This window comes from Aegilops tauschii, chromosome 7 (assembly GCF_002575655.3).
Source record: "Aegilops tauschii subsp. strangulata cultivar AL8/78 chromosome 7, Aet v6.0, whole genome shotgun sequence".
Classification (NCBI taxonomy): Eukaryota; Viridiplantae; Streptophyta; class Magnoliopsida; order Poales; family Poaceae; genus Aegilops; species Aegilops tauschii.
The window spans coordinates 569,006,111-569,017,030 of record NC_053041.3 but is presented as its reverse complement, the minus strand read 5'-3'; the positions used below and the strand labels follow the sequence as shown (position 1 = coordinate 569,017,030).

General features: G+C 47.0%; 1 protein-coding gene across 1 annotated transcript; it reads left to right on the top strand.

The window, feature by feature from the left end:
- Positions 1-899: 899 nt before the first annotated feature.
- Positions 900-3,390, top strand: LOC109747273 (polyubiquitin 11). Its single transcript, XM_020306355.4, has 2 exons — positions 900-1,597; positions 2,480-3,390. Exon 2 carries the CDS (start codon positions 2,480-2,482, stop codon positions 3,167-3,169), a length of 690 nt encoding a protein of 229 aa, XP_020161944.3. The 5' UTR covers positions 900-1,597; the 3' UTR covers positions 3,170-3,390.
- The last annotated feature ends 7,530 nt before the right edge of the window (positions 3,391-10,920 follow it).

The window sequence follows — 10,920 nt, the reverse complement described above, 5'->3', positions numbered from 1 at the left end:
TAAAACTTGCTTCACGTGCCACTATGCTTCATTTTTATTCAGATCTAGATTACCCTTATCTCTATAAGGTGCATATGCGGTTGTGTTGCCACCCTAACGTCCTTCATTGGTGCATACTTAAGCTCCCTACTTCATTAAATAAAAGAGTAGTGGTTCTTGTAATGAGAATGGCGTTTTGGCACATGCGAGCGTGCGCTCCTGATTTTTAAAATGTGTTTTAAACAAACTTTAAAATGTTAAAAAATACTAAACAAAAATTTGGCGTGTACATCTTGAGATTGTACATGCTCACGAAGTCGTTTCGCAGAAAAATAACAAGTTAGCCACAAAAATTGTCGGTTTTCTCCGAAACTTGAAGTGCACACATATAATGTCGAGATATATGGGCCGAACTTTTGTTTGGAATTTTTTTCACACTTTAAAAAATATTTTTCGGTGGCAGGAGCACCAGCGGATTTCCGTTCATGGAATAGTCTTTTAGCAGGAGAAACATAGAATGTTTCTTGAATACTCTTCTAGAGTTTACTAATTCATTTATAGTATTTTATAAAATTATCAAAAGATTTGATTTTTAGTGATTTTCATTATGTAGTTTTTTTGTCGAAGGTTGTTTGATTTGGAAGATTATATTTCAGTTCCCATATTTCTTTTTGCACTATTAAGGCTTGGCCCAAACGCAAGAAAAATATTTATACTATCTCCTGATGCATCTGTCCATCCATAGTCCCGTGTTTAACCGGTGATAAACCAGTTGGGCCGGCACGAGTACTCCCCAATCCCCCTCTGAAAAATCCATTCGTCCCCACCCCAATCCCCATCACGTGTGGTCGGGCGGCCTACCACGTACACATGTACGCCTCCACCGCTTAAGCATATCCTCTAGCTCCACCTCCACCGCTAGACAAGCACAATCTTATCCATCCGTCTCCACCTATTTCGGTTCTTCTCTAGCTCCATCTCTCTTTTCTCATCCCCATCTATCTGCGTCTGTACTTCACCCATATGCGCAGAGCGACAGAGAGAGCAAGACGCGGAGCTACCGCGTGAGAAGAGCAAGCAAGCAGGCCAGCAAGCTCAACAATCGCCAAGCTCAACACCTCGACGAGTCCGCGGCAACGACGACGGCAGCTACCTCCTCCGTGTCCTCCTCATGCTCCCTGCAGCCGCAGACGCCCCCTCTCTCTCCTCACACCCTCTCGGGGTTGAATTTTCACAAAACACGAGGACTTTTATGCAAAATCGCTAGCGACGACGGACGACGGAAACCCAATTCTCTTTATTATTAGGTAAAGATAAAAATAAAGATTAGGTAAAGATAAAGATTGAACACGCTTTCGCACGGCAACAACGGCGTGAGCCGACGTCCAACAACTCAAACGGCCACCGAATTGCGTGGTGGGGGCCGGGCTCCGCGACCGCCTCTCCTCTCCCGGGACGTCACCCGTGCCGTCCCGTAGCGCTTCTTCCTTCTCTCCCTCCCCTCCCAGCCGCCCCTCCCGTCTCCTACCCACAAATCCAATCCAACCCCCGTCACATATCGCCGGAAAAATCCCCTCCGACAGATCAAAGCCAAGGCTATCTCGTCCTCCTCCTCAAGGTATGCGAGCCTCCGACCGATCCCTCCGCCTTGGCCTCCTGTCCATAGATTATTGTTTGTCCCGCTCAATTGCTGTTTCTAGTCTCGATTAGATCTGCTGCGTAGGCGCTATTATTGTCGATCGATTGCTCCTGGTTCGGTTAATCGAGGTTGATTAGGCTCGGTTGTAGTTGAATTACTATTATAGATAGATTTCCGATTCTGTACCTGAACCTCTAACGATTATGCCCGGATTTTCGAGTAGATGTGACGAATCTGATGCGATTGCTGTTCGTTGGGTTCATCTATATAGCTGTAGCTAGCTAATTCACCTCGGTTTGTTGATTAGCATTATTGTGGGTTTCTGATTTTGTAGCCCTCATATTGCACCTGTGCCTTGATCTGTCAAGGGATACACCTGGAATTTGATTGCCTTGTAGTTGTGCGTCGATTTTACTCTGAAATTCATGTGAGTTTGATGTTACTTTGATTGATACCCAGACCTTCTTGTAACTTGTTGCTTCCACGAGGCTTAAAGATTGGACTTCTGCTAAAATTTTATCAATCGATTAGCTACCTCTCTTTACAGGCAGGGTGTTCTTAGTACAGTTTATCTCTGTTGTACTGTGCCATCTAGTTCATGTATTGTTTGACGCCCTTCAGTTTTCGTGGGTTTGAAGATATTACTGTTGATTCATCCATGAATAGACAGTTTCTTCTGTTTAACTGATTATATATACTAACCATGAGGCTAGAGATTGTGCTGATAGATCTGCTAATATATTTGTGATAGGGGGTCTTCCAAAAGTTAGCAAAGTCAATCATTTGGTTCATGTATTGTTTGATCTACTACAGATTTCTCTGTACCGTTTCTAACTCTTCTGCGTGCTTTGTCGATTACAGATGCAGATCTTCGTGAAGACCCTCACCGGCAAGACCATCACCTTGGAGGTTGAGTCCTCTGACACAATCGACAATGTCAAGGCTAAGATCCAGGACAAGGAGGGCATCCCCCCAGACCAGCAGCGTCTCATCTTCGCTGGCAAGCAGCTTGAGGATGGCCGCACCCTTGCTGACTACAACATCCAGAAGGAGTCCACCCTCCACCTGGTGCTCAGACTCCGTGGTGGTATGCAGATATTCGTAAAGACCCTCACCGGCAAGACCATCACGCTTGAGGTTGAGTCCTCGGACACCATCGATAACGTCAAGGCCAAGATCCAGGACAAGGAGGGAATCCCTCCGGACCAGCAGCGTCTCATCTTTGCTGGCAAGCAGCTCGAGGATGGCCGCACCCTTGCGGACTACAACATCCAGAAGGAGTCCACCCTCCACCTGGTGCTCAGGCTCCGTGGTGGTATGCAGATATTCGTAAAGACCCTCACCGGCAAGACCATCACCTTGGAGGTTGAGTCCTCGGACACCATTGACAATGTGAAGGCCAAGATCCAGGACAAGGAGGGCATTCCCCCGGACCAGCAGCGTCTCATCTTCGCTGGCAAGCAGCTTGAGGATGGTCGCACCCTTGCGGACTACAACATCCAGAAGGAGTCCACCCTTCACTTGGTGCTCCGTCTGCGTGGTGGCCAGTAAGCTCCTGGACATGGTGCTGCTTCTGTCTCTGGGTTCCAGTCTTGGGTGTTCGGTGTCCTCCAATGGAATCTTGTCTGTGTCGTTGCCTCATCCTGTCTTTGTTTCTGTAACGTACTGTCATGCAGTGTTATCTTTGGTGAACTTTGAATAAGTGAGCCCTGAACTTTGATGTCCGCTCTTGTGTTATATCTAAAATGCGTGAACTGATTTTGTGTGCTGTATTTATCGAGTGCCAACTTTGCTTTCCCTGTAAAAGAATCCTTCTGATCTGTTCCGATGTAAAACAGTTTTCTTTATTGATAATTCAGTAGATTCTGCAGGGCTGGGTTGATTAAGATTATCCACATAATTCTTAACATGATCCTGGTGCGTATGTTGGTCATTCTTTTAATTAGTAAAACGGCAAAAAGAAGAAGGAAAACACATGTTCATCCGGTTGATCTTGCGCTTGTCTTCCTCGCAAACTAGAAATCTAAGTTGTGCGGTCTGACATTTTCTCGCAAAGACGCTGCTGGCGCCTCAATGTCGTGAGGGTCATTCCCCATTGCTGGAAGTGGATGGACGGTCGCTGCTACAAAGTTGTTCGCCGTCGTTGTTTGTGTCATCGTCAGTGTTGTGGAGTTGCCGTTGCATAGTGATAGATACTATGCAACAATAGTCTAGCTTGTCACAACGCGTGCTGCTACAAGGGTCTAGCTTGTCACACTGGTGATGGACACGAATACTAGCTGTCCTTTTCCTTTGTATTCTAGTTCGAGAACCCCTTGTTATCTCAAAACACGGATTTGGTTCTGGATTGCCCTTTTTTAATTCCAGGGTTTCTCTGAATTTGGAAGTTACCACTTAGCAGGTTTCCATATCAAGGCTCAATACAATCATGTCCGTAGCGTCTACCGATTTCGCCATATCCCCATTTCCCTCTTCTTTGAGACCAGGATTCCATGTGTAATTTCATCCATCTTAGTTTTTTTTATTGAATCATTGAGTTCATCACTCAACGTAGTCTAGCAGTTCAGTTCGAATCTATTTGAGAGACCTCGCTTGCTTATTGCAAATCAGAATTGAATTGATTCTATCCTTGATGTATTTGCAATTCAATCCGAATCAATATATCCAAAAGTTTTTATCTCCCCCACCTCCCGTCTTACTTTTTTATAGTATTCAAAATTATACTAAGTTGCAACAATAGTCTTGTTACAATTGCAAATAGAGAATAGAATCGCAAGACTGGCTGCTCGTGATCAGGACGACTTTTTTCAAAGACCAGCCGCCCGCGTGTAGCATGCCTCAAAAATAAAATATTCACATGATATGGTTTCGTTGTTGTCCTTAGTTTAAATTATTGGTGTGTAGCATTTTTGACAATGTAGTTTTTCACAAGTGCAGAACTTCCAATTTATATCACATTTATGAAAAATTTGGGCTATGCAACCGTGTAAAAATGACGTTGCACAACCCACACGTCACTATCAGCCATGTATCAGCATGATCCAAATCTGAATATATCCCTGATCTACCACAAGCTGTTTGGGAGACGCTACCTCTCTCTTGATACATCATCGATACCTCTCTTCTGATACCTCCCATTCTTATCCAGTGGTTCGTTGATGAGATAGTGAGTGAAAAACAAAGGAAAGATGAATTAATCAACCAATGCTTGTTAACATCTGAAACATACGTTCGAAACAATTGGAAAGTAAGGGAGGCTATATAAATAAGTTGTAGTTCAACTTCAAAAATATTTGTGATAAAGGCGAGCCATTTGATGACCTGGAGAATTTGAGACCACAGATCACGTGCAATGTTAGGTGCAAGAGTTAGTCCCTTTGAAGGCTAAAATTAATAATAGTTAAAACTAAACATGTGTGTATATATATACATGTTGTAAGGTGGTGAGGACCCAATATGATTCAAACTTCGATTTTGTTTTGTGTACGCTCTTATGAAATGCATACCACAAATTTATGTGTGCAAGCTAAGTTTTGAAGAATTTGTATCATGCCCCACCTTATTTTAGGCGGAGGCAGGGTATTAGGGTCTTCTAAGTCATATCAAGATTTTGTGGCCTTCTTTGCAAGTAGTCACAATCGGCATTTCTTCTTCTTGTAAGCCATGAAATTTGTAGTGTCACCATGAAACGTGGAGGCGCTAGGGCTAGGTGCCTTACTGATGATGACTGTGAGCATTGCTCTCATTGTCTTTTATTCTCTCTTTTAGCTATATGTCGGTCAGTATGTTGACTATGTGTCGCGATGCTTTGTCATCATGTTGCTGCATAGGTTGAGTTCAATTACTTTGTCTTACCTTAATGCATTAAAAAATTATTATTGGAAAACACCTTGTGTGTTTTAATACCTATATGGTGGAAAATGGCATGGCTATTATTTTTATATGTGGTGTCTTTAAGCCGGTATGATATCATATTTTGAATTTTTGATTGAAATGCCACTACACTTTTGTGAAATGCCACTGAATTGATGCATATAGAATAGCGTGCCCGACGAAGCTCTCATACTATACGAAGCGACAACGGTTACTCCTCTGGGAAATAGCAATGGCAATGGCATCCTATTCTGGGAAGATAGGTGGTTTGATGGATATAGAGTACAAGATCTGGTGCCCAACCTTTACGGCAAGGTTGCACTAACGGTGATATCGTCTCGCATGGTTCGTCAGGCCATTCAGGCAAACACTTGGGTGAGGGACATCAGGCCCAACATTGATCTGCTCACCATGGACGTGTACCTGTTGCTATGGACGAGGATGGGAAGAAATCCCCAAGAGTAAAGGAAGCCTCGAAAGGTCTGAGCATGAGCATGCTCTACTCTTATTTAAGTCGTAGCATCTTAGAAGGGAATCAGAAAAAAAAAGAATGGGGTAGCTCAGTAATTCTGATTCTTCTCTCTTCCAGCTCGCGGGTCCCTCTTTCTTTTCTCTCCCAGCCCGAGCCCTTCTTTCTTTTCTCTCCCAGCCCATGTGCCACGAATTTTATCAGATGGGCCTGGGAGCCGAAGGGATCATACTCCGTTAGCACAACTTACACTTACAAGTTTGTTTGTGGGGGGGGGGGGGGGGGGGGGGAGTGTCTTCTTATGCTGATTTCGTGTGGAAACAGAAAGTGTCGCTCCAATGTCGCTTCTTCTCATAGTTGGCAATGCGAAATCGGTGCTGAACCTTGGACAAGCTTGCGAGAAGAGGTCTGCCCACTGTTTTGGTTACTGAATGGGGCATTTTTACCGAGGGGGGTTGGTAAACGTGGTTACCACGGTTACCATGAAATTTCGAACGAAAATCATAATTCATTTTTTTCCAAAATAGATATAGATAGCACTTGAACTTATATTAGTTCAAAAAAAAGTGCAAGAAGGAGAACTTGAGCCAGCTACCTTTTAAAGGTGGAAATAGGTTGTTACCACCACGCCATAACTAACTATTTTGAAATAATTGAGATGCTGCCATACTTCACTGTACATTGAGCGTTTAAATTCAAAATATTCAAAAATTCGATATTTTTTCTTGAAATGCCCATTTACCGAGGGGCATGGCAATACGCGGTAACCATGGTAAATCTCAAATTTCCGAGCGGTAACCAACCCTGCCCCGCCAGGCCTTGTGTTCGTTCTGCATCTAACAAGAGGAAACTATCACACACATTATGCTTACCGGTGTATTTGCGCGAACATTGTGGTTTGGGGTGTGGAGTGCCCTTGGGACGCCGGAATAGACGCCATTAAGAAACAGTATAATGGGGTGACCTACGAGCCCTCACAGCTCTTTAACGTCCCTGGCCGTCTGATTGCTGCATGTCCCGATCTATCGGTTGGGCCGCTGCTCCGCAGAGCTATCTAGAACCGTTGTTGTTGATCGGGCCAGGATTTGCTAATTGGGCTGGCGGACTGGCTTTAGCTAATGAAAGTGTAAACCGTGCATGTAGCCCAAAAAGTAGGTGCGTGCAGCATGCATTCCTCCGTTCATCCTCGCAGCCTATGCATGCGCATGCGTCTTCACACCCACAATAATTGTCAGGTAGGTCGTTCGATCGACTCAACAAGGAAAGGCATCTGATCAATGCCCTAGCACCTGACACGTTGTGCTCATGATTTAGTCTCTGGTTTCTACACTTGTTTGAAAAAAGGTGTCAATTATCTTGCCATTAAGTCTGAAGATAATTGCTCTTATGTATCGCTGGAAACACTTCCATTTTCTTGACAGGTCACTAGAAACGCTTTTCTATCCACACACAGTTGGAAAATATTTACCTACACATTTGGTTAAATCAGTTATTTATTTATTTCCTTGTCTTGTGTGTCCTGCACATGTATGCTTGTCTTTTCACACTTCAGCCACAACAAAGGCATGACAAGAAGTCTCTATATGTACATATTATCTACAAAGCAACCATAGATTTAGTAGTTCAAATTGTGTGCTTCTTTGGTGGTGTCGCTGGCATAATCAATTTATCATTTTTTTTGTGTCTCTCAACTGCTACGGTTGGGATGTCTATCTCATATATGTACCTGTGACAGGAAGTCTCCTATTGTGTGAACAGATATGCTTTTTATCTTACTCTCAGAAAGTCAAAGTGAAAGTTTTGAGTAACTAAGGTCTGGTTTGCAATAGCCCCACTAACAGTGAACCTCTTGTTTAAGAACCACAAAAAATCAGAAACCACTAAGGTTTTAAGCCCCTAACAGTTTGATGGCAAGAAAAGTGCCAAGATAAGTAAATCAGTTTTCGCTAGCACTCATTATATAAGTTGTACCATCATTTTATGAACTACCTGATAGGAGATGTAAAGAGGGATCTCAAAAAATCATTTCCTGAAAATTGTCACTCATTATATATGTCTACAAAATCATTATTATAATTTCCTTTACTCTACATAAATATTTTATGTGTTACTATGTCATAAGAAATGCTATCCTTTGTCAAAATTATAATTTCCTATATAAGTCTATGAAAGAAACAAAAATATTATATTTTTAGACTAGGATTTTTATAATATTATGTAAAAATATTACTCTATGTTTTGAAATATTTATATAATATTCTATCATTATTTTGAAAACTGGACGGGCGCAGCAATGCGCGCTATCATGATCTAGTTGATTGATGATAATCTGGTGGACTGGTATAGCACTAGGAGCTTTGATCGGTGACCATGGAGGGATTTGAGGGCGATCATAACACTCACCATGTGGGAGCTATGGAAGCATGGTCACGTGGTCATCTTCAATGGAGTAACTCCTTTCACACGCCATTAGCAATGTGGACCGTGAGGACTGGGCGTGGAGGACGGTTGGTATACTAAAAGGGAACTAGACTTCTTCTTTTGTGCACTAGTTAGAGCATCTCCAGCCGTCTGCCCCCCCCCCCCCCCCAGGACGCCGAAAAGGAGGTGCCTGGGGGTGAACCGGCGCTTGTTTTACGCGTGGGGGTGACTGCGTGCCCAGTCGAGGCCCCCAGGCCGAACCCAAAAAATGCGCGAGCTCGGCGATATTTCACACAAAATTGCACAAACATCGGCGATCTTGAACAAACTCGGGGAAACTTCATTGATATTTGTGCAAAAAAAAATAAAACATGTAAACTACGCCTAGGTACAGCTAGCCATGCTACGCCGCGGCCAACGCACTCCATCTACATGCCGAGAAGCCTGTAGAAACGGGTGTAGTCGCCGCCGCCGCCGCCGTCGTCGTCATCGTCGCGCGCCACGCCAGAGCCTCCACCGTCCCTGCTGCACCCATGGCCAGGGTCGCCGACGTGCGGAGGGGCGCTGGACGGCCCGGCCTCCTCCTCGTCATCGCTATCGAGGACGATGATGCCGCCCTCCTCGCGCCCGGGACACCGGGCTTGGAGCTCCGCATATGCACGGCGCTGGCGGAGCACCTGCTCGCGGATGTAGTCCTCCCTCGCCCACTTGAGGGCGGACTCGTCGATGGGGGCCACCATGCCCACGTGCTCCGGCTTCATGGGGAGCAGCTCCGGCTCGGGCTTCGGCCGGACCAGGCAGAGGGAGCGCGGGGAGGGCGTCGCTGCGGGCGGGGATGGGCGGGCACCCTCGTCGATGACGAGGGCGCCGCTGCGTGTGCGGCGCCGAAGAGGCGTCTCCTCCGGCTCCAGCTTGATGGGGCGGAGTGCCGGTGAGTCGGAGGAGAGCATGGACATGGAGGAGAGCGAGCCGGAGCACGATGAGGAGGACGACCCAGGCTCCATTCGCCGCGGCGTCCAGGAGCTGCCACGGCGGCGAGAGAAGGACGGCCGCCGTGGGTACTCGAGGCGCGGCGTGTTGCCGGTCTCGATGTAGTCGAGGACGTCCTGGCACGCCCCACCACTCACGCCGCCCTTCGGCGTTGAGGCGGCCGCGGGGGATGATGCCGTTGGCGGAGGCGATCTGCTCTTCACAGCGGCGCTGGAAGTACTGCGTCCACAGCGTGTCGCTGTCAGCGGCGTAAATCGGCTGGTCCCGCTGCTCCTCCGTCAGCGACGAGTGGATGCGGGCGATCTCGGCCCGCTGGCACCGGGACGCCGCCGGCGCTCAGCCTCCACGCCCCTGGCACACGCATGTCCAGGGGCGCCGGATACTCGGCCTCGTAGAGGAGGCGCGCTTCTGGCTCTTGGAGATGGCGGCGGCCGAAGCCGTTCGCCGCAGAGCTGTCGCCTGGGAACCTCTCTGCCATTTTGCTCGTCGGGAAGGGGGGAGGGTGCTGCTTTGTGTGGCGTTGCGAGGCGAAGTGTGGCAGCTGTGGCGTTCACCGGCGGGGGCATCGACTTTTATAGGCGCGGCCCGGGCGGCGAGAGCCTGCATACAGGGCGACACATGGCGGGAGAGGGCGGGACGCGTGGCGGTGGCGCCTTCACTGCGCCGCCCGTGAGGAATCAATGGAGGCTGACCGGCGTGCAGCGGGGCAGCCTTGGCCAGCCTTCGCATTGATTCCCGTAGGAACCGAGGCGATGAGGACGACGAAGCGGCGTCTCGCTGACTCGGCGGGCCCATCCCCGTTCGCGCCAAAAAACGATCCCGGCGACCCCAGCGGCGGCAGTTTCGGCCCAAACCGGAGAAAATCGGGCTCCCGGGGGCGCGACTGGGCCGATTTTCGGCCGCGGCGACAAAAAAGCCTGGGGGAGGGGGCTGTTGGGGGCGCGGCTGGAGATGCTCTTAGGTGGGTGAACAATGAGTAGTCCTCTTCGGTGTTAGGTGTGGGTGTTGCGTCTTCAGGCATGTAACACTAACACTCATGGTGGGTCTCCATGCCCTTTCTTCAATAATATACGATGCGCACACTCATGATTATTTAAAAAAGGAATGCCGCTGAATTGTAGATTTGATATATGATTAGGAATTGCATCTGAATTGTGGAATTTTATTCCTTTGGTTACAAATATTTTGAAATTTAACAAGCACCGTCTGGTTTGCATGAACTCTGTTCGTTTTTGTTCAATTTCGATTTGAAATAGGACAATAGTTGATGCATGTGGTTGGATGGCCATCTCTCCTATTTGTGTCAACACGTCCGGATGCGTCAGCGGATATTTAGTGTGTTTGATTCAGGGTACACAGTTAGTCTTGGAGATGCCTTGATGCCGCAGCTAGCGATTGTCACTACCATATTAACACCTTGCACCAAACAGTACCCACACGTTTTGGGCATATATACTCATCAAACAGTCGTACGCCCTTGTAGACCTTAGAACATTGTTAGATGTGTCGGCATGGGAAGTATCGGGACATACAAATGTGCATCGACTAA

Coding starts and splice junctions, on each gene's coding strand:
- LOC109747273 (XM_020306355.4), top strand. CDS start 2,480: ATGCAGATCTTCGTGAAGACCCTCACCGGCAAGACCATCACCTTGGAG.